The 24,450-nt window shown below is 48.5% G+C and overlaps 1 protein-coding gene across 2 annotated transcripts in view; it reads right to left on the bottom strand.

The window, feature by feature from the left end:
• CCNJL (cyclin J like) overlaps window positions 1–24,450 on the bottom strand; it is a 50,531-nt gene that overhangs the window by 13,316 nt on the left and 12,765 nt on the right. For both annotated transcript variants that reach the window (XM_019945254.3, XM_073802770.1), the window contains one exon: window positions 9,059–9,272. In XM_019945254.3, the coding sequence (XP_019800813.1) occupies window positions 9,059–9,272 (214 nt within the window). The remainder of the gene's footprint in view (window positions 1–9,058; window positions 9,273–24,450) is intronic.

A 24,450-nucleotide genomic window follows, 5' to 3' on the forward strand; every position in this document is an offset into this window, starting at 1 on the left:
ACACTGCCTGGCATAGAAACAATAAATATTAACCGTTCCATGATCACTGAGGCCAGGATCTGCCCTCCACCCGCAAATTCTGATTATAGAAAAAAATGCAGTGAGTTTGCAAGTAGTTTTTTATTTTATTCTTTATATTTTTTTCTATTTTCTAATTTTCTACAAGGAACAAACACCACTCTCCTGCTGAGGAAAAGCAGTTTCAACTTCTCAGAAGACGGGCCCCTAGAAGCCAGAACCGGCAAAGTAACTGCCAGAGAAGGTTCCTGAATGTGGATCTGCCCTAGTCCAGGACTAGGACACAGGGAAAGGCAAGGCATGCTCCTTGAAGACCAATTGAAAATCCACTCCTAACATGAAAATAATCTCATCTCACCACCCAAAGAGGGGACAGGCTGGCATATTCCTTTGGGCCTGGAAGGGGCTTTTGTTTTTGTTTAGAGGACAGTGATCTTTATTTTAATTTTTAAAAAATAAATTTATTTTATTTATTTATTTTACTTATTTATTTTTGGCTGTGTTGGGTCTCCGTTGCTGCACACAGGTTTTCTCTAGCTGCGGCAAGCGGGGGCTACTCGTTGCGGTGCACAGGCTTCTCATTGCGGTGGCTTCTCTTGTTGCGGAGCATGGGCTCTAGGCGCGCGGGCTTCAGTAGTTGTGGCTCGCGGGCTCTAGAGCGCAGGCTCAGTAGTTGTGGCTCATGGGCTTAGTTGCTCCACGGCATGTGGGGGTCTTCCCAGACCAGGGCTCGAACCCGTGCCCCCTACATTAGCAGGCAGACTCTTAACCACTGCACCACCATATAGTTGATTTACAATGTTGTATTAGTTTCAGGTGTACAGCAAAGTGAATCAGTTATACATATACACATATCCACTCTTCTTGTTTTTTAAGATTCTTTTCCTATATAGGCCATTACAGAGTATTGAGTGGAGTTCCCTGTGCTCTACAGCAGGTTCTTATTAGTCATCTATTTGGAAGGGGTTTTAAAACCAACTGAAAGGTGCCTTGCTGGTACGATCGAGACCAATGCTGACCAGGCGGTGGGTGTCCCGTGGAGGGCAGGGTGCTGTGACCAGGGGAGTGAACACCCACCATGTGGAGCCCGAGTCTCCTAGGCAAGGCAAGGAGGGGCTCTAATCTGGAAGACAGTCTCTGGGTGTGGGGAACGGATGCCTAATGAAGGACTCTGAGCTCTGCCCTCTCAGACTTCAGCACCAGCAGGAGAATGCGTATAATGCAATTCTGGCCATAAGAGCGGAGAAGGTACTACAAGACACAAGTATTCACTACAGAGAGGGTTCAAGGCTACTGCAAATAAAAAGAAAATAAAGATGAATGCCTAGTTCCCAGCAGCCAAACCGCAGACAGCGTGAGGAGTGGACAGGCTGCCCAACGTCAATGTCCGGGTCTTTGTGTGAGCCGGGCTGTTCTCCTAACAGTAAGGACACTTGGATTTTCTCAAAAGGGCAACTGGCTTGTTCCAGGCAGGTGCCCAGAGACCTGCTGGTCATGCTTGGCTTGAAGTCTGCTTCGTTAGGACGGGGACTTGATCTACTTTGTACATTACAGTCTCCCAGGCTCAGCGCATAGTAAGTACATGTGTGTGGAATGAACCATCATCAACGAAAGGGCCTGTAGGCACCCCTACTGTTTACCCCCATCTCCCCGGGGCTGAACACAGAGTCTGCCATATCGCAGAGGTGGAATAAATGTTTTTTGACTGGTTTACCCATGCAGGGGTCAAGGGCTCCTGAACACTGCATGATTAATGAACCCATGCAGCTCAAGATTCCCCCTCCTCTCAAAAAACCCCAGGCCTTGGCCAAACAGGTCTGGGCACTAGAATTGCTAAGGCAAATGGTGTGATTTCTGAATTTCCAGCCCAGCCAGCTATCCAACCGGCACGTCACACAAAATCCCTCCCCCCAAATAGTTCTAAGCCTGCCAGTCTGCAGAGATGGGAACAGGAAATGGAAAATCACCGTGTCCTCGCTCACTGTGCCGTTACACTGGAGCCCCGAGCCCGGATCTGCTCAGCGTGGCCCTCACGTGACAGACCACTGTTTTCAGTCCACCCATGCTGTGTGGCCACTGCCAAAATGTCACCGATTAGAAGATGTACCACTGATGTTGCAGCAGCTTTTTGGAGGAAATAATAAACTATGGTCATATGAAGCGCACACATCAAAGGTAAGACCTATCCTGGTTTCTGAAATGTGAAACCATGGCAGGGAGGAAACTGAGTGCTGGCCACTCTTGCATGAGAGGCAGGGAGTGTTAAATTATTTTCTGCACGGGGGCTGCCACATTTCCTCACAGATTTGGGTTTAATCCTATAAATAAATCTTAGGCTTTGTCTGAAGTACACCCCTGAACAAGGCCACCTGGAAAAATTGCTCCCTTTGCATCTGCTGCCTACAATTAGTGCCCCAGAGGGGTCCCAAGCATTCCTAGCTTTGGGGGGAGCTGGGGTGCCTTCCTTCATCCTTGTCCAGAAGGGAAATCCAGGAGGGATTAGGACTGCTTCCCCCCACTTTGCTGTCAAAGAAGCTGCTTCTCAGTCATCAAAGCAGGGGGAGGGGAGGGGAGCGGAGGGGAGGGATGCAGGGATGAGAGAGGGGGAGTGAGGCACTTTCCTAGGAGAAAGACAGGCCTCTCCTAGAATCTCCCGAGACCCAGAGGCAGTGCCTTTTTTGGTACCTGCCCTAAGAAATGAGGCTACTGATTTCTGGCTTAAGAAGCCTTAAAAGCAGTTGGTCTGGGAACTCATTTCTCACCTGGACACCCTGGACAGGACAAGGCAGAAAGGCAGGATGCAAATGTACTCTCTGCTGGGAGCATAGACAGAAGCTCAAAGTTGATGAGGGGCCAGGATGAGGGAGAGACAACGCTCCTCTTCTGATGGTGTGTTGCTCTCGTGGAGAAGCACGTGCTTCCAAAGGCTCCCACACATTAAGTTCAATTTAAGAAAAAAGGGATCTGCTCAGCTGTTGGTCAAAACCTCTGCAAGGCAATTCAGTGCTACCCACCAAAACCTTAAATGCACACACCTCTGACCAAAGCAATCCCACAGACATACCTCAGTGTGCAAAGATGCAGAGGAAAGGACAGCTGTTGTCATATTGTTTAAAGCAGTAAAAAAAAAAAAAAAAGAAAGAAAAAGATGGCAATGCAAATATCCATCGACAGGGAATCATTCTATAAATGTCAGTGTTTATAATATGGAGAACTCTGCAGTCAGTAAAAAGAGTAAGGTAAATCCATACAGACGGGAAAGATGTTCCCTAAGGTACCATGAAGAAAACACCTTTGGTATTAATCCACTTGTGCAAATGTAATGGATTCTGATTATTCACTGTGCACACTGATCTGGTGAATACAGAACCACACTCCTAGAGGAAGATACAGGGTTAGGTTCCTTTGAGCCTCTGATCACACCCGATCAACACATAACCTTTTTTGTGTATTTCTGCTTACTGTACTGTTGACTCATGATCACTGAACTCACAGCCAACAGCACTTACACCTTATACCTGAGCAAAGCTTACCTAACACACACATTTTCTCCTAAGGTACACACACCACAGCCTTCCCAAATGTAGGAACACGACACCGCAATTCAGCACGATGGTTAGGGCCCGTGTTACACAGCAAAAACACCAACAAGCAGAAAAATGAGAAAACATGGCACTAAACAGCAAAAAAAGGACACCTGTTATTAGTATGAGAGCTGAGAAGGCACAGCGCTGCCTTGTTCAACCTCAGCTGGGAACACGCACGCCAGGCGATTCACATCTTCTGCTGCTCAGCACGTGTCCACGAATGACCCGAAAAGTTCCGGGAGTATTGATTTTGGGGTTACAAATAAATTTTAGTGAGTAGGCAAATTCACAAGTATGGAATCTTGGACTCATGAGGGCTAACTGTATGTTTGTACATGCACAGAACATTTCTAGAAAATACACTCGATCCATTTTGGAAAAAGATGTAAGGAACTGTTGCCAGAAGTTATCTCTGGAGAATGAGATGGGTAACAGATTTTTTATTTTATTCTTTGAATCTCATTTACAAGTGAGCACACCATTTCTAATTTTAAAACTCTACAGGAGGGAGATGGGCCTTTCTGCAGGTAAGCACAGCAGAGCATGACAGACTCACGCCAGGCTACAGGACCCTGCCCTGCAGGAGGACCTATGTGTAGAGAGGGGTCCTTCCCTTGCAGAGGCCTTGGGACCACCCTCCTGCTTGATGTTTCCCACTCCTGGGGAGGAGGATGAGGGCTGAGATGAAGGCCAGCATTGGACTCAGGCTCACCTACAAAAATATGGAAGTCAGAACTTTATCCCAAGAAACAGATGGACTTGTCCCCCATGAGCTTTCACAGCTTTTCACAAGCCAGAAGCCAGGAGCAGGACAGGGCTCACCAACAACTCAGCACTAAGAAACCTTGTTTAGGGGCTTCCCTGGTGGCGCAGTGGTTGAGAGTCCGCCTGCCGATGCAGGGGACACAGGTTCGTGCCCCGGTCCAGGAAGATCCCACATCCCACATGCCGCAGAGCGGCTGGGGCCGTGAGCCATGCCGCTGAGCCTGCGCATACGGAGCCTGTGCTCCGCAACAGGAGAGGCCACAACAGTGAGAGGCCTGTGTACCGGGGGAAAAAAAAGGAAAGAAAAAGAAACCTTGTTTTCCCAGGGAGTGGGGTGGGGGTCTGGAAGTCACAATGAAAGAAAACAGAAGTCTGTAAAGAGAAAGTATGACGGAACTGGGATTAGAAAGGAAAAAAAAAGAATAGAAAAAGGAGGAAGGTAGGGAATCTGGCAATTTTGTTTAAGGGCAGTTTTGGGGGGTTTTTTTGGCCACACCACGTGGCATGTGGGATCTTAGTTCCCCGACCAGGGATCGAACCCGTGCCCCCTGCAATGGAAGCGAGGAGTCTTAACCACCAGACCACCAGGTTAGTCCCTTTACGGGCGGTTTATACGGCTGTTAATCTATGATTCATTCCCTCCTCTCACCCCCGGAAATGAAAATAGGTTTGTTTTCCCAATTCTGAAAATACATAAGTACATCTAGAACTGGAAGGATACACCCCAAATTTTGGGAATGGGACTATGGATTTGGGGGGAAACAATTTTTTTACACTAAGTCCTTCTGTATCTTTCCTATGTTTCTAACAATAAAAATGTATCTCATACTTTTTGTATCATCACATTTAAGGCCGTGCTACCGTAGCAATACCACCAAGCATGCCTCTTGTCTTTCTGGTTTTCTTTCCCTCCCTCTCTCCTTCCTCAGGCTGGTCCATGCCCTGAAGCTAAGAACTCAGCACCCAGTCATCTCTGAGCAGTGACAACCAGGCAAAAGTAAAACTCCAAGTTTCCTTAAAAAGTTCAACATAGAATGACCATATGTGACCAGCAATTCCACTCCTGGGTTGCTACGCAAAAGAATTGAAAATAGATGTTCAAACAAACTGGTGCCCGAGTATTCACAGCAGCACTAATGCTAACAGCCAAAACGTGAAAACCACCCAAATGTCCATCCACAGATGAATGGATAAAAACAAATGTGGTCTGTCCATACAACAGAGATTATCTAGCCATAACAAGGAATGAAATACTGATACATGCTACAACACGGATGAACCCTAACAACAGAAAGTGAAAGAAACCAGACATAAAAGGTCACATGTTGTATGACGCCTTTTCATATGAAATACCCATAATAGTCAACTCTATACAGACACAGAGCAGACTGGTGGTTGCCAGGGGCCAGGGGTGGGAAGGAATGGGGAGTTACTGCCTAATGGATACATGGGCTCCTTTTGGGGTGATGAACATGTTCTGGATCTAGAGAGAGGTGATGTCTGCACAACAGCATTAATGTACTGTCACGGAACTATATACTTGACAGTGGTTAAAATGCTAGAGTCTATGTTGTGATATGACTTCTACCTCAATTAAAAAAAAATAAAGCAAAGTTCCAAACTGTGTGACCTTGGGCCTCTCTGAGCCTACAGAATGGTCAGATGACAGCACAATCACACAGGCTGGTTGTGAGGCTTCCAAGTGATGTGTGTGTAAAGTGCTTGGCACGGTGCTGGGCGCGTAGAAGGGGACCAGTGAGCAATGAAGCTGCCCCCGCCGGGACGACGATTATTACGTGGCACTGTGAAAGCCAACTCACCTGCAAGTGGTGGGGTTTCTGTGTTGTCAAATTGTCCTTTTAGTTAAACACCAACAAGCAAAAGACAGTTGGGGAGGGGTGCTGTGTGAGATGAAAGACTAAAGAAGAGAGTGGCTCTTCTCTATTTATGGTATATTTATATCTAGATTATATTTATACTAGAATTCTCTCCTGTGTCAAGGTAGGAAATGCAGTTAACTTGGTCCTAGAAAGGCAAAGGGTGGCTTTGTCAGTGGTCCCCCAAGGAACAACCCACAAGCTGTTGCTTTTCTGCCCCCTTCCACAGGCTTGGAGACATGCGTCCTTGACTGCCTCCTGTTTTATGGGGGCAGAAGGGGCTATGTGTAGGTGAGAGGGCTCCACCTATGCAAAGGCCCTTACCTGGAAGCAGCTTTAAAAATCTAAGAATGAACAGATGGGGGCAAGAAGGACTATCCCCCTTCTTATCTGGGAATTAATTATTTGCAACAAAATTAGCAGAACTCAGAACTTCCTGAGGCAAGGTGAACCCCCTTGTGGCTGACAGTCGGCCTGGGAAGAGGGGAGGGAGGAATGAATAGGATTTCAGGCTGTCATGGAAACTTTTCTTTCCTGGGGCCTCTGAGCATATGGCAGGTGTCCTGAAAAATCCGTTCCTGCTGCCCAAGGCTGGCTGCTGTCCTCAGACATGTGGGTGAGGGCCTCTGCCTCTCCCTCTGAAAGGCCCCCTCCCTCTGCCACGGCAGCAGGCACAAAGGAGTCCCCAGTGCGCACCTCTCATCCCAGCTCCCCAGACAGATGCTGGGAGCCTCGGTGAACCCATGGAAATCCGAGTCCCCTGCCCCCAGGGCCCTCGAGGCAACCCGCAGATCTCAGACGGCAGCAGGCCAGAGGCCACGGTGCAGACTCCTCGAGGGCCGCTGCAGCGGGGACAAACCCCCCAGCTCCTCCCAAGACGAAACAGAGCTGCGTGCTGATTTGAGACTTTGAAGTAGTGAGCAGGCTGGACTCCCAGCAAGACAGGCCACCCTGTATAACATGGGAAATCCAGTTGGCTCAAGGTAGAGAAAATCACAAGTCAGGAGGCTGTAAACCCAGAGCAGCCAAAGGGATTAAGATAACAGCAGGTGGCAGGTGCCAGGGTGGAAAACAATGCAGAATTCTGAAAACTCTAAAGCCATGTGTCTGGACCTGGGTGATTGTGCTGGAGGGTCTGTAGCAGCATGCCAGGGACAGACAAAGCCACAGGAGAAAATGGGCATCAGAGGGAATCAAGCACTGGGGAATGGGGAAGGGACCCATAAAATAAAATAGGACAATAACATATTGTAGCGGAGAATGTAAGATGTGATTGAATTTTAAGGAGAAAAGACTAGATGTCAAGGAAATGTGACTGCAGCTGGCCACTTTGGGGTGTCCCACTCGTCTGCATGAAGGGCAACTTGGCCCAGCTCTAAGGGAAACTCTGGCTCCATTCATTTCCTTTAGCCCACAAATATTGTTTTCATTTTATTTCATTTTATTTTCTTTGGCCACACCACATGGCATGTGGGATCCTAGTTCCCCAACCAGGGATAGAACTCCCGCCCCCAGCTCTGGAAGCACGAGAGTCCACAAATCTTATTTTTTGAGGCCTTACTATGTGTTCCTTTCCCTCCCTGAAACTCACTGCTTAGCGGGGGGAGGTGAGTGTCAATCAAAAGTCCATGAGGCCATGCGGCTGTACCTCAGGGATGCCTTATGTACACCCCACTCCCAAGGCGGCAGGGGAGGCTTTCTCAGGGATGTGAGTACAGGGCCCAAGCGCCATTTAACCAGGACCAGATGGGCAGGGGGAAGGAATGGGAAGTGCTGTGGGCAGAGGGAACAGCATGTGCAAAGATCTGTGACAGGAGGGGCTTGGCTGGAACCTAGGGATGGAAGAGGAGAAAGGCCTGAGGTCAGAGAGGCAGGACCCTGACGGACGGTCCTTCTAAGACTGTCGGAAAATCAGGGGGCAATTTTTAGTTGCAGCGTGGCATGGCAGACTGTGCTTTAAGCAGATGACCAGAGTAGTAGCATATTTATTTCCTACCTAGGCAGACAGATGGTCAAAGCCATGCCGTGTTTTGTTTTGTTTTTTTAAGATTTTTTTTTTTTTGGATGTGGACCATTTTTAAAGTCTTTCTTGAATTTGTTACAATATTGCTTCTGTTTTATGTTTTGGTTTTTCGGCCGTGAGGCATGTGGGATCTTAGCTCCCCGACCAGGGATCGAACCCGCACCCCCTGCATTGGAAGGCGAAGTTTTAACCACTGGACCGCCAGGGAAGTCCCCATGCTGTGTGTTTAGTGAGGCCTCACTGGAAGATGCAAACTCCAAGAGGCCTGTGCCCAGGCCTGGAGACTACACAATGGGTCCTGCTTGGGGACCACACAAACAGTCACATTTCTAAACACCTCTAAGAACAGTGGTTGCTAGGGCTCCCCCCCTCCACCCCGGCCAGCAATTTCAGAAGCCCTATGTCAGAAAGCAGGTAACATGGGGTTAAGACACAGGTTCTGGCACCATGCAGTTCTGGGCTCAAATCCTGTCTGCTATAGATGAGCTGGGTGACCCAAGGCAAGTTTCTTAACCTCTCTGTGCCTCGGTGAAATGGGGGTACTAAAAGTATCTGTCTTCTAGTGTCACTGTGTGGATTCATTAAGATCAAGCTGCTAAAATCCTCATCCCTTGGCCTGGTACGTTATAGATGCTAAAGAAAATGTTGGTTATTATCACTATGGTTCGCATTCAGCTAAGGATGAACACGGAAGACGTGCAAAGACCATGGAAATGTAGAACGATTCGGGAGCGCCCGGGCTCACCGGGTGAGGAAACAGCACAGGGAAAGAAGTGGGTTCCACGTACTTGCGAGCAGAAGGCAGGAGACTGCCACAGCGTAGAGCTGCTTGGAGGTGGTGATGTTATAGCGATCCAGGAAGTGGTCCAGCAGGTAGACGGCCAGGTGCCGGGCAGCGGGGCAGAGCTGGCAGTGGCTGCTCAGCAGGGTTAAGATGTCAACAAAGAACCGGCGGCTCTTCAGGAGCGGGGAGTGGGCTCGGAAGGTGGGCAGCTTCAGCTCCTGGAACAGGCAGGGCAGAAGGGGTGTCAGGGCTGTCTCCCGAGAGCCTCAGAGGCCCACCTGCTGGCTGGTGAGGAAGCATTGATTCCCTCTACACCCTCTTCGTTTTCCTTCAAGTCCCAGGATGGCAGTTCCTCTATTCTAGAAACTCCTGGACCGTCTCCCACCTGCCCTCACTGAGCATAGGCTCGTAACGTGTCAAGAACATGAAGACAGAGGCAGGTGAAGGAGCGGGTCATTCCCAGCAAAAGCTCGACTATCTGAGATGCACGAGGCCATAAAACATAAAACATGTAGGAGTTGGAGACCCACATCCAAATCTTGGTTCCTCTACTCAACCAGTTTGACGGACCTTGGTCAGCCTGCCTTCACCTTCATTTCTTCCTCAACAGCAGAGGATTAAATGAAAAATGGATGTGAAGCACCTATTTTGAAAAAATTCGCCATAAAAAAGTTGTTAAAATAACAGTACAAAGAACTCCCAAATAGCCTTCACCCAGATTCATTAGTTGTTGACATATTACGTTTTCTCTCTCTGCAGACATACGTGCTTTTTTCTAAAAGTAAGTTCTAGACATTATATATCCCCCAGGAGGTGACTTTTCCTTTGTAATTCATACACTGCCGTGTCACCTGAATTTATTTAGTCTAACGCAATAAAAACCAACAAGACAAATGTCACCCAATCAAGATTTTTATGACGGAAAAATTTTTCTTGTATATCTACCATATTTATAATTTAACCAAAGTAGACAAGACACAATTTATTTAGGAAATGTCTTAGCAACATTTTGTCAAACAGGGAAACAAAATTGAGGAAAAACAGGAAAAGAAATGCTGGCAGAAAGGGAATTGTGAGAGCTCACTAAGGGCAGCGTCCCTGGGGGAGGAGATTAAAACAAATTGGTGCCCATCCTCCGTCTAATGCCCTCTCTTAACCCTGGGGCTTTACTTAAATAGCAACAGCTCTGGGATGAGAAGATATCTGTTCACTCACTCATTCAAGAGATATCAGTTCATTCATTTCACTCAGTATCAAGTACCTCCTATACATCAGGCATTATTCTAGGCACAGGAGGTACAATCTGGAATGAGATAGAAACAGACCTAAATATAAGATTAAAACTATAAAACTCTGGAAAAAACACAGGAGCAAATCTTCATGACTTTAGATTAGGCAATGGCTTCTCTGATCTGACATCCAAGACAGAAGGAACAAAAAAAGAAAAAAATGCATAAGTTCGACTTCAAAATTTAGAACTTTCAAAAGCTTCCCTGGTGGCGCAGTAGTTGAGAGTCCGCCTGCCGATGCAGGGGACATGGGTTCGTGCCCCAGTCTGGGAGGATCCCACATGCCGCGGAGCGGCTAGGCCCGTGAGCCATCATGGCGCTGAGCCTGCGCGTCCGGAGCCTGTGCTCCGCAACAGGAGAGGTCACAACAGTGAGAGGCCCACGTACCGCAAAACAAACAAACAAAAAAACAACAAAAAAAGAAAAGATAACATCAAGAAAGTGAAAAGACAAACCACAGAATGGGAGAAAATGTTTGGAAATCATATATCAACAAGAGACTCTAATTCAGAATATATAAAGAACTCTTACAACTCAGCAATAAAAAGACAAACAACCCAATTTAAAAATGGGCAAAAGGGCTTCCCTGGTGGCGCAGTGGTTGAGAGTCCACCTGCCAATACACGGGACACGGGTTCGAGCCCCGGTCCGGGAAGATCCCACACGCTGCGGAGCGGCTGGGCCCGTGAGCCACGGCCGCTGAGCCTGCGCGTCCGGAGCCTATGCTCCACAACGGGAGAGGCCACAACAGTGAGAGGCCCGCGTACCGCAAAAAAAAAAAAAAAAAAAAAAAAAAAGGGCAAAGGACTGAATAGATATTTCTTCACAGAAGATATAGAAATTGCCAATAAGCACATGAAAAGATTCTCACATTACTAATCATTAGGAAAATGCAAATCAAAAGCACAATCAGATACCACCTCACATCCATTAGAATGGCTATTATAAAAACCAAAACCAAAAGAGAAAATAAACAAGTGTTAGCGAGAATGTGGACAAAATGGAACAAACTGGAAGCCTCAATACACTGCTGGTGGAAAAGCAAAATAGTGCAGCCAGTGTGGAAAACGATCTGGCAGCTGCTCAAAATGTGAAACACAGAGTTACCACATGACCCAGCAGTTCCAATCCTTGGTGTATTCCCAAGAGATGGAAACACAGGACCACATAAAACCTTGTACTGGAATGTTGATAGTGGCATTATTCATAATAGTCCCCAAATGGAAACAACCCAACTGTCCATCAACTGATGAATGGAAAAATATGGTCTGTCCATCCCATGGAATATTATTAGGCCACAAAAACAAATGAAATACTGATATGTGTTACGACATGGATGAACCTTGAAAACATTATGTTAAGTAAAAAAAATCCAATCATAAAAGGCCACATATCCTGTGATTCCCTTTATATGAAATGTCCAGTATAGGAAAATCTGTTGACCAAAACTGCCTGCCTCAGCCAGGCACAATAATAACCACTTGCACGAGTTGTGCCACAACAGGAGGTCCCGATAGGGCACACTGCCGCTGAAAACTAACCAGAATTCGGGAGGGGCCAAAAGGAGGGAGGAGACGTTGGCCCATAATATGTCCTGCCAACCTCCCAGAAACCCTCACGCTGGAATCCATCTTGGCTGAGAGATGCACACACCATCAGGAAGGACCTTAGTCAGACCAAACAGGGGCACAAGCAAGATGACTGGCCAGAGACAACCTGGAAAGCTAACCCCATCACCATAAAACCTGAGACTGTGAGTCACGCGGCACAGCAGTTCTCCTGGGCTCCCTTATTCCACTGTTCTCTGCCCGGGCGCCCCTTCCCAATAAAGTCTTTTGCCCTGTAAGGATAACGTGTCTCCTCGGACAATACATTTCCAAGCGTTAGACAAGAGTCCACTCTTGGGCCCTGGAAGCGGCCCCCCTTTCGGTAACAAATCCATACAAACAGAAAGCAGATTAGCAACTGCTGGGAGCTGGGGGCAGTTGGGGAGGTTAGTGGCAGGGGGACCTGCCAATGGATATGGGGTTTCTTTTAGGGATGACGGAAATGTTCTGAAATTAGATAGTGTGGATGGTTGCACAACTCTGTGAATACCCTAAAAGCAACTGAATGTATACTTCAAAAGGGTGAATTTTATGGTGTGTGACTTGTATCTCAATAAAGCTGTTATAAAAAAATAAGATGGACACATCACCCACTCTCATGGAGTTTATGGCCCAGTTAGAAAGAGATGGCCATCAAAGAACAAGGCAACTGCAGAGTTCCAAACCATGATCAACACTACGGAGGAAAGCTGTGGACTCTGGGAAAGCTCCTCTGAAAGCGAAGCCTGGTGGAGATTTCATGCTGGGATCTCTTTTCTTCTGGCTTATTCCCCCAGAGCCCTGAGTCCACAACACAGCTCTCTCAGTAGCCCTAGAGCTGTGCTCAAGGAAGATGCCCAAAGCCTGAATCAATTATTTCCTGTTCCTAACATTATACATGAAGAACTGAGTTTGACAAAGTCCTACAAAACCCCAGGGCTTAACTAACTAGCAATATTAGATCTGAGACTAGAAGAATTTTAACGTATCCTTTTTCTCAACCTTTTAATTTTTCAATCATGGAGAAAATCTTTTTTTAATAAACAATTTTTTAATTGAAGTATACTTGATTCACAATATTTTGTTAGTTTCAGGTGTACAGCAAAGTGATTCGGTTAACATAGATATATTTTTTTCAGATTCTTTTCCACTATAGGTTATTACAAGATATTGAATATAGTTTCCTGTACTATACAGTAAACAATCCTTATTGTTTATCTATTTTATATATAGTAGTACATATCTATTAATTCCATACTCCTAATTTATCCACCGCCCCCTCTTCCCCTTTGGTAACCATAAATTTGTTTTCTATGTCGGTGAATCTGTTTCTGTTTTATAAATAAATTCATTTGCATTGTTCTTTAGATTCCACATATAAGTGATATCACATATTTGTCTTTCTCTGCCTGACTCACTTCACTTAATATGATAATCTCTAGGTCAGTCCAACCATGTTGCTGCAAATGGCATTATTTCATACTTTTTATGGCTGAGTAATATTCCATTGTATATATGTGCCACATCTTCTTTACCCAGTCATCTGTCAGTGGACACTTAGGTTGCTTCCATGTCTTGGCTATTGTAAATAGTGCTGCTATGAACATTGGGGAGCATATATATTTTTGAGTTAGAGCTTTTGTCTTTTCTGGATATATGCTCAGGAGTGGGATTGCTGGATCATATGGCAATTATATTTTTAGTTTTTTAGGGAACCTCCATACTGTTTTCCATAGTGGCTGCACCAATTCACATACCCACCAAGTATAGGAGGGTTCCCTTTTCTCCCCATCCTCTCCAGCATTTATGATTTGTAGACTTTTTCAATCATGGAGAAAATCTTAACTTCTTTATGGAAAAGATCTGACTTCTCTGTGTATTATTCATCTGCGTTGTTTGATGGATTCATGCTGCTCCTTGAATGTGGGGGTCTGGGTCTGCTCTTGCTTATGTTTGTTTTGCCACCACCCTGGTGTGATGAGAACATGGTCAGGTGCCCGAAACTAAATAGTGAAGGAGTGAAGGAAGGGAGGGGAACAGGAAGGGAGGGACTGCAGTGATGAGTATCAACCACCCAGGGCCCAGAGGAAGGTGTGGCTATCTGTGTAGAGTAGCAGGTCCGTGGGGACTTCAAGGAGAAGAGACCTGTCTAGCCAAATTCTGGAAGGATGTCTAGGAATTAACCTGTTGAAGAAGCAGGAAGGAAAGGAAGCTCAGCAGGAAAAACAGCACCTGCAAGGCCACACTGGTGTCCTGTCTGGGGAATCTGGAGCCCTTGGAACAGCCGGAGAGGGAGGGTATGCTTGAACAAAGCAGGCTGCGAGGGTGGGCAGGGTCCCAGCCTGTATGTCCTGCTAAGATATCCGGCCTGCCCTGAGGGCAATGGGGAGCCAGCGAAGGGTTGAGAGCAGGGCACTGACGTGGGTGCAGCAGCCACGTGGGAAGACCGCTCAGCCAGGCTCGTCCTGGGCTACAGCCAGACAGCTGGAATCAGCAGCCAGCGTGTGGCTGCAGCCCCTCAACGACAGGGCCCTCTCCCCACCCTCCAGCAGCCTCCACAAGCTTGCAGCCTACTTGGGCATTTCCTCTAAGCAGAGGGCTCTACGGCTCCTGACGAGAAGCAAGCAGTCACAGATCCTTGGTGTTCCACAGGCAGCAGCTGGGGGAAATTAGCCAAGCGACCTTTGGCCCAGGCCGCGCTGCCCTCATCAAGGCGGTTCAAAGGCCCCAAACACAGTAAGTCAGATATGCAATGTCCTGACTTCCCTCCCGGCTCAGCTCAGCCCAGCCAAGCTTCACTCCCTCCCTCTGGATTTTCCCTTGTGTCAAGAGAAACTCAAAGCAATACGTTGTAGGTCTTTCCTCTGAACACTCCCCCGGGAAAAGGGCCCACTGGCTTGAGCAGATTCTCACAGGAGGCCATCGGTGCATAAAAGAAAAAGCTATGGACCTTCAGAACAGGCAACAATAGCTCCGGAAGGAGTTAGCAGGGAGGGCTTCCTGGAGAAGGCTGGTCTCAAGGGTGGGCAGGCTTCTGAACACTAGCACAGATGCCTGCGATGCTTCCCAGCCCCATTTCTTCTCCTCCCTCAGACACGGGTTTAAAGGTCACTTCCTGAGAGAGGCTTTCTCTGACCTGTCATCATTCCAGATCAGGTGCCCCTTGTTTTCTCTCTTAGCACGCTGTTCTTCGCAGCCAGGTATTTACTTATTTATGTGTCTTTCCCTGCTAAACACTAGCTTCAGAGAACAGGAGCCATGTCCATCTTGCCGATACCATCTGCCCAGCGCCCAGAGCCTGGCCCAGGGGCAGGTGCTCAAAAAAATATCTGCATGAGCAAAAAGGAATGAACAGCCATCAAAAGTCATGGAGGAAACTTACATGCATATGACTAAGTGAAAGAAGTCAATCTGAAAAGGCTGCATACTATGACTCCAACTATATGACATTCTAGAAAAGGAAAAACTATGGAGAGAATGAGAAAAGATCAGTGGTAGCCAGGGGTTTGGTGGGGAGGAGATGAATAGGGGGAGCACAGAGGATTTTTAGGGCAGTGAAACTACTCTGTATGATACTATAATGATGGATACGTGTCCAAACTCACAGAATGTGCAACACCAAGAATGAACCCCAATGTAAACTGTGGCCTTTGGGTGACAATAACTTGTCCATGTAGGTTCATTGGCTGTACCAATGGACCCCTCTGGGGGGGGCTGTTGATAGTGAAGGAGGCTGTGTGTGTGTCAGGGGGCGGCAGGGGTACATGGGGAATCTCTGTACCCTCCGTTCAGTACTGCTGTGAACCGAAAACTGCCCTAAAAAACAAAGTCAATTTAAAAAAAAAAAAAATGAATGAACACAAAGACATCCTTCCCTGTTCCAAATACACCCATCCCTGCCATATATGGGGGAGCAACTTGGCACAGATTGTAAAGTCAGGCAGTTCTGGGGTGGAGTCTCACCTCCACTATTTACTAACCTTGGGCATGTGAATTCTGAACCCGTGTCCTCATGCAAAACACGGGGGTCATAGTGCCATAATGTAAAGCATCTGGCACTTAACAGCACTCAAGCAAGCGTCAGTGGCCTTTCCCTCAAACTGGGCAATCAAATCTCAGGTAAGTTGAGCTTATCTGCCTCTGTCGGGCTCTCATAGGAAGCTGCTTTGTACGGTGGAACGAGACATTCTACCTGAGGGGTTATAGCTGGGCCTGGGGGTCTGTGCAGAAAAGGAAGCCTGACCACTCCACGTGCTCTGCGGAGCCCCGGAACCAAAGGGAATTAGGAGCTCTGAGCCTCTGCTTTTCTCCTGCACCTCAGAGCAGGGCGATTCTTTGGCAAATGAACAACAATGCGGGATGCAGCATGCCTACCCTGCTTAGTTGAGAGTCCAGCCGATTACTCCCCTAACCCAATTAGCGGGGAAAGGCATTCATTACAAGGGCTTTGCTCTAAGGATCGCATTCCTCCCCAAGCACTCTTGACCTAAGTCAGCTCCGGGTGCATGAAGCCAGACCCTCCGCTGAGTGCTGAGTGGCCTGGATTCCAAAAACCAAAGAGCAGCCTGCTGAGAGGCGGCTCAGGAAGCTCTCCTGGATTAGGCAGGCACTTGGCAGGCACGCAGCAGCTGGCGCGGGCGGAAAGGGGGCAGGAACCAGTCAGGCAGGGTGACTTTGCTAGAGCTGGGGCCAGGGGCAGCATCGGCGTGGCCGGCACAAAAGCTGCGGAGAGGGCACTGAGAGGAGGGGCGGAGGGGCGGGCAGAAGCTTCCTGAAACTCTCCCTCCCCAGTTCTGGCTCTTTATCACCTGAGCCAGACGGGAGAGCACCTGTGCCTCAGGTACATCTAGAGGCGGGAGCATAGGGACAGATGGCCATGATAGGGTGAGGGCAGGGGGATCCACCTTAAAAAAAACCCTGCTCTTGTTATCTCAGTAGTTTACCATATTTTTTAAAATAGTAACAATGGACTAGGAAAAAAACTATTACATGTATACCAAAGTGGTTACAGTGGTTATCTCAGAGGGCTGGGATCCCACATGATTTTTACTTTCACGCTTTTCAACACTGCCCAGATTTTTAAAAAACATTCACTGTAAAAAAAAAAAAAAATCCGCTTTATTATTTCAATTACTGTGTTTCCAGTTTGAAAAAAATGGAGAGAGGGACTAGATACCCACTATATTAAGGCCCAGCTCAAACCTTATCCCCAAGGATTCCCTGGCAACCCTGCATCATCACTTTGACAAAATCAGCTCTTTAATAATAGCATCCCCCTTGCCAGTGCTGGGCTAAATATCCCGCTTCATCCTCACAAGATGCAAAGACCCCATCAAGGCACTACCCAGAAGTAGTGTTTTTCCTTGTTTCTTCTTTTTACTAATTATAAATTATGTGCTCACTGATACATTTTCTAAAGTAAAAAAGAATAACAAATATCACTGATAATCCCTGGTGCAGCGAGAAGTACTATTAAGTTTCACACGGATTCTTCAGATGTTTCTCTGTGCAAACTTTCACAGAACAGGAGCCTCATCTACAAGCACGTCCCTTTCACAGGAATCTGTGGTTTCAATGGCTGCCTGGAGTTTCATTGTGAGGTTGTGCTGTGACTTAACCAGACCCCCGATTCTGGACATTTGGGCTGTATCTCCTATCTTCCTTCGGGTGTCGTCTGAGAGGCCTTCCCTGACCCCCCTCTGCTGCAGCAGCCCTACAATCAGCAGTTACTGCTGACTCAAGTGTTCCATCTGTCGCCCCCGCCCTGCCCCTACCACCCACAATGTGATCTCCGGGAGGGAGGGAGCCACCTTTTTCCAGGTCTTGGTTGTACCCCTGGTACCCGGCACACAGTGAGGGCGAATGAGTATCTGTTGAATGAGGGCATGAATGTATGAATGAATGAATGGAGTGTTCTGTGATGAACACAGGTGCGACCCAAGCAAACACCAACTGGGGGAACTTCCCTCCACCTGGGGCCTTCTCTAACCTCCTCCCCCGAGTCTCCCTTACCTGGTCCTGCACCCTTCCCTGGGGTAACCAACGGGGTGGGGGAACAGCCCCCGAGTGGGAAACCCCAGGGATACCAGAGGTGCCATTTTGGGGGAGAGGAAGGCTGTAGGTGTCAAGACAGGCTTGAGTCCTTTAGAAACACTCTCCTTGCTGCCTAAGGGCTCTGCCTGAGGCTTTCAAAGCAGAAAGAGGACTTCCTGAGAGGTGCAGGGCTCCAAGAGAGGCCAGGGACAAGCGAATCATGACCCACATGAAGCCCCAAACCGAGCTACACACAGAGGCAGCAGGGCCACCTGTAGAGGCTTTGGAGGTTTCCATGCTTCCCCCTCCCCTCCCCCCAGCACCGAGGTGCTGACCTTGGCAGAGGTTGGCAAACCCTCTGCACCTATGCTGGGCTCAGATGTGCGTGGGAACATGGGCAAGGCCAGCCCCAAGTGCACTTCAACAGACCCTGAGCCCGTAGCCAGGACCCCAGCCCATCGCTGTTGCAGGAGAGACGGGGAAGAAAATTCAGTGTGTGCCGCTCACAAACAGCCTCTGCCGGCATTTGAAGGCTTACCTCAGAGGGCTCTGAAGGTCACGCGTACTGTGAAAGTTCAGCCAGTCACCCCTGGTTTCTCATATTAGGGGAGAAAGGGAAGTCTTCATTTGACCCCTTGGTGTCCTGCACTGTGTTACTTTCTAATTGACTATTAACCCACTCTTTCTTCCGATCTCTGCTTAAAAGTCACTTCTGAAAAGTGTTCCCTGGTCATGCCCCTGTCAGTCCCCGAGCATCCAGGACTTTCCAGCCATCCATCCATCCATCCCTCCATCCACCCCTGCCTCCCTCCCCCCATACAAGCACCACCTTCTTCACCCCTGACTGGGCATCAGGAGGGCAGGGACTGGGTTCATCTTGTTGGGCTCTGTGACCCCAGCGCCTGACACAAAAGAGATACTCAATACTTACCCAAATCTCCAAATTTGGGGAACCGCAAATACTTGAAATGAAAAGGTAAGAAAAAATGAGTTGCTCCTGATCTCAGGTTGAATAAAATTATTCATCTAGTTGAGCAATTCCAACTACCCACAAAGCCTGGCAGTGTGAGGATGGGGGGTGGGGTGGGGGAAATGCTGAATTCCAGGGGAAGAGAAAGCTGTCCTTGCCTTGGGGTGGTGTGTGCCTCAGTCTACTCAACAGCAACACAGGGTGACCGAGGAGGAAGAAGGTCAGTGTTTACAGAGGGCTGGGAGCTTTAAGAATCATAATTTATGCCCTCCACACTTGATCATGCCAAAGGTAATGCTTCCCAACATGTGTTCCATGACACCCCAGCCCCTGAAAAAAGAGTTCTCTGGGCCATTAGTTTGGGAAACACTACATACACATTAGCCCATTAGAGGCCCTGAAACATTTGTTCAGGAAAAAACTTACATAGTCTTGAGAAACGCTAGGTTAAATTTATTTATCCACAGACCACTACCACCCGCTGTCCTTTTTCAGGGGCAGACTAACAACATCCCAGAGAGCTTGTTCTGTGAAATGGTGCTTTAGGGTGCCGGCAGCTGGGCCCCGGTGCGCTGGGGAAAATGAAACCCTGGCGCATCTGCAAGGCAAGACTCTGGTGAAAATCCTTGGCTCACTGCCTAATAATGTGATGATTCGAAATCAAGAGATTAACTGAAAAGCTTGCTGAGATTAAAAACCCCAGCTTCCACCTGAAGAATGGCCCCTCGTAAGAATTTCCACATGGCTGTGGTATTAGGAGCCTAGGAGGGGCACAAGAGGCCACAGACGCCAGCCACAGAAGCCCCGGGCAGCCAAGTGCTGGCTGCCCTGCCTTGAGGGGTCCAGGGACTGGGCCCAAGATTAAATCTCCTGCCCCGTCCCATCTCTTTTATATATATATATATATATTTATAACTTTGGCAGCTCCCAATTCTCCGTAAACCACAGACCTGGTTCCTCCTTGGTTACCCTCTGTTGCTACTGGATAGACTGAGGCACATGTCAGCCCAAGGCAAGGACAGAGCTTTCTCTTTCCCCTGGAATTCAGCTCCCTGAGCTTTATACCTCCCCTCTGGTCTTCACGAGTATCTGGACTTGCTCATTATGATGAATGTATCATATTTATAATTTGAAAACATGTATGTATCATATTTATAATTTGAAAGCTTATATGTATGTATCATATTATACATACCATTTTATATATACGTATCATATTTATAATTGGAAAGCTTCTATGTCATTTGCATCCCATGCATTTTGTCCTCTCATCCTCCAACAGGCCCAGGAGATGGGGATCGTCAGCATGCCAGTATTCCAGACAAGGATGGCTCAGAGAGGCTAAGTAACCTGCCGAAGGGCTCCTAGTTAATAAAGGACGGATGTGGGCTTCCCTGGTGGCGCAGTGGTTGAGAGTCCGCCTGCCGATGCAGGGGACACGGGTTCGTGCCCCGGTCCGGGAGGATCCCACACGCTGCAGAGCGGCTGGGCCCGTGAGCCATGGCCGCTGAGCCTGCGCGTCTGGAGCCTGTGCTCCGCAACAATAACACAACAGTGAGAGGCCCGCGTACCGCAAAAATAAATAAATAAATAAAATAAAATAAATGACGGATGTGAATCTGGGCTTTCTGACTCTGTGATCTTAACACTATGTTTTGGGGTCCCCATGGGATATCTTAACACTATGTTTTGGGGTCCCCATGGGATTTGTGTTTTCCTTCCAAAATAATGCTATAGTTAACTGATTATAAAATATCTCATCACTACAGAAATCGGAGAAAATACGATGAATACAAAGAAAATTTAAATCACCAGCAATCTCTCCACCAGGAGATAACTGTGAGTATGTATGAGTGTCGATATATGCCCTTCTGACACTGTTTCTCTGCACACAGACACCCCCGACAATTTAACCCAATTTAGGCTCTCCATCCCAACACCCACCCTCTTGACATGGGCCCGGGCAGAGGTACTGCCACTAACAATAGTACCCAGGAGACTGAGGCACAGAAGTTCAGTGGCCAAGGCCACATTCCGGGTTAGTGGCAAATCCTGGCTTGGACATCAGAGGAGCTGGCCGGGCCCGGGGTGTGACATTGCTTTGAGCGTGACAATTGCTTCATACAGCCCAAGGTGCGGAGCACGGCTGAGCTGCTCTCCCACACCAGCCACTGAAAGAAAACCACTCTGGGTCTCCTCCCGTGCTTCCCACCATGCTCATCCTCCCCGCTGCCAACGGCTACCTCCCGAGGGAGGCTGGGCCTCCAGGCTCTGGGCCAGCTGCTTGGGAAACAGCTCCAGGGGTTGAGTCGGCCTGAGAACAAAGAGCTGCAAGACGTGAAGAAACGCCATGGGTAACCAAGGTGACCAACAGGAAGTGGAGACATGCAAATTGAAAGGGAAAAAGAAAGGGGACGAGGTGGGTTGGTTCTTCAGAGGCCTCAGGAGGACACACCACAGACCTGGGAGGCCCTGCAAAGCCGGAGGATCACTCACCCTCCCTTCCTCTCTTGCCCGATTGCTTCATAAACCCCGAGGAGACATTTTCCGTAAAGAATCAACTTCTCTGCGGGAACAGTATTTCAACATTCTCGAGAGGGTGGCTTGCAGTACATGAAGCCAACAATGCTGGTGACATCCTCTCCTGCTGATATCTGGCCTGCAGCTTCCTTCCAGCAGAGAGAAAGGTCACCCCCAGCCACCCCATCTCTCCCGGGCCCCCTGAACTCTGCAAATGGCAGGAAGGCCAGCTCCAAACACACCTCCTCATTCCCAGAACCGAAAACACCCACAACCTTTTTATTAAACGCCCCCAGAGTTCTTCCATTCAGCAGCTTCCTGATATGACCATGCCCCACACCTTCTCGACTGGGGGTGCCCCTCATTCTCCCACACCCTCCATCACCTGGGGGAGGGGTCATGATGTGCCCCCTTCTACGGTGGTTCTCTGCAACAGGTCCAACCCTGGACTCTCTCTTCCTGTTCCCCTGGGTCACCATTCCTACGCTGTGGCCTCAAAAGCTCTTCACTCCACACTTCCAGCTCCCCTCCCCAGTTTCCAGATTCCTTCTGATGGATTCTCCTGGGCACCCAGACCCTACCGTGCAGCCCAAAACGAGTCAGTTAGGGTAACCACCACCACTAACCCCCGGTCACTCCAGCTGGGACTCCAGTCCCTTGCTGACCTGGGTTTCTGCAACCGTGGTCAGTTGATCACAGGCACTGGAATCTCCTGGGGATCTACTGAAACATGGAGGCTGCCCCCAGGTCCTGAGTTGGATAGCGTTTCACCCAGATTCATGTCCACCCAAAACCTCAGAATGTGACCTTATTTGGAAACAGTCTTTACAGATGCAATCAAGTTAAAATGAGGTCACATTGGATTAGTGTGGAGCCTAATCCAATGACTGGTGTCCTTATAGGAAGAGAAAACAGAGACGCACAGACATACAAAGGGAAGATCAGGCAAAGACAAACACATGCAGAGGGCCAGGTGAGGATGGAAGCAGAGAACGGAGGGATGCAGCTACACGCCAAGGAACGCGCAGGGTGGCCGGCAACCACCAGATGTTGGAAGAAACAAGGAAAGATCTTCCCTGCGAGCCTTTGGAGGGATCACGGCCCTGCAGACACCTCGATTTCAAACTTCGGGGCTCTAGAACTGTGAGGGAATAAACTTCTGTTGTTTTAAGTCACCCAGTTTGAGGCAGCCCTAGGAATCTATTACACTCCCCATTTCCTGACTTACTGAATCAGACGTCCTGGGATGGAGTTGGGCACCTAAATATGCTCTACAAGCACTTCATGTGAGCCTGATGCTTGACTATAAGCTCCGTGAAGACAATTTTGTTTTGTTCATCGCTTATATCCCCAGTAGCTAGCAGTGTGTGGCATGTGGTCGGCTGCTAAAAAACATGTGTTGAATGCAAGAATGAACCTGCGCCGATGTGCAAGAACTACTAGTGCCTTGCTTGATCAGGACATTAAGGCAACTTTCATTATCAAATAAGATAATACGCAACAAACATTCAACAACGTCTGGCATACTGTGCCCAACAAACACCTACTCCCTTAATTTAGAGGGCAGTGGGAGTCTTGAAAGATTACACAGAAACTAGCAATTAATTGCTGGAAGGAGCTTTCTAAGAACACTGCTCATCATGAAAAAGGCCAATCCCTCAGCAATGGAAAATCTCTCTGTTCCAACAAGTAAGAAACATGAAATCTTTCACTGTTTGTTAACTAGTCCTTTTGACCCTATTTCCTAAAACTCTCAAGTCTCCCCACTTCCTGCCCTGGTTCAGAAGCCATCTCCTTGGATCACTACTAACACCCAGGTCTCCAAGGCCAAGGTCATTTTCCAGTGATTCAGCCCTCGCTCCTCACAGCTCTCCATGTGTTTCAGGATAAGTGTAAACACCTACGGAGACCTGCATCCCAGAGCCAATGCTCCTGGTCCATCTCCCCCTCCTTCCCTACTCACCAGACCGCCCCGGCAGGTCACTGATGTGTGACTATCACACGGGGCCCTGAGCCCTGGTAGATGAACTTCCTCCACATCTCACCTTCTCTTGGAAGCTCTTCACACTTCCCTAGGCAATGGGGTGTCACCGCTGGTACAGTGGTTAAGAGTGTGTGCTTTGGGGCTTCCCTGGTGGCGCAGTGGTTGAGAGTCCGCCTGCCGATGCAGGGGACATGGGTTCGTGCCCCGGTCCGGGAGGATCCCACGTGCCGCGGAGCGGCTGGGCCCGTGAGCCATGGCCGCTGAGCCCGCGCGTCCGGAGCCTGTGCGCCGCAACGGGAGGGGCCGCGACAGTGAGAGGCCCACGTACCACACGCACAAAAATAGAGTGTGTGCTTTGGAGCCAGGTTGCCTGGGTTCAAGTCTTGGCTCTGCCATCTACCTGCTGTATGACGTCGGGGAAGTTATTTAACTCTCTGCACTTTAGCAGGCTCATCTGGAAAGTGGGGATAAAATGAGGAAAATTTAGTACTTACTAGAGGGGGTTTCTGGAGGATTTAGATAACAGGAGGGAACATACTGTCGAGCACACAACAAGCACCCATTAACGGGGAATAGCATTGCTACATTTCACTGGCTGTTACGACCATTAACAAATAGAATGGCCAGAAGTGGTCTGAGATGATTAGCCTCAGCTGTGCTAAGAACACCCCCCTCTCCCAACCCCCAGGACCGGAGTGGGGCTTGGGGCTGTGGTATCTCCTGGGAGAGCCTCTCAGGGTCTGCAGGTCATACACGGAGTTCAGCAAATGACTGCCTAATGAAGAAGCCGTCTGCCAGTAAGCCACGGGGATGGTCCAAGGAAATGAGCCAGAACTCTGCCTTCCCAGATTCATGGCCAGGCCACCTGTGGCCACCCGGCTTCCTCCCTCCTGATCCAAATGCTGAATCCCCTTCACCTGAACCAGCCTTCCAGGGAGGATTCCTACCTGGGAAGGTGTCGCTAGGGGTTTGACTGAAGTTCCCCCAGAAAGTGCTTTATGGCCCATCTTAAAA

Source organism: Tursiops truncatus, chromosome 3, assembly GCF_011762595.2.
Source record: "Tursiops truncatus isolate mTurTru1 chromosome 3, mTurTru1.mat.Y, whole genome shotgun sequence".
In the NCBI taxonomy this organism is placed as follows: domain Eukaryota; kingdom Metazoa; phylum Chordata; class Mammalia; order Artiodactyla; family Delphinidae; genus Tursiops; species Tursiops truncatus.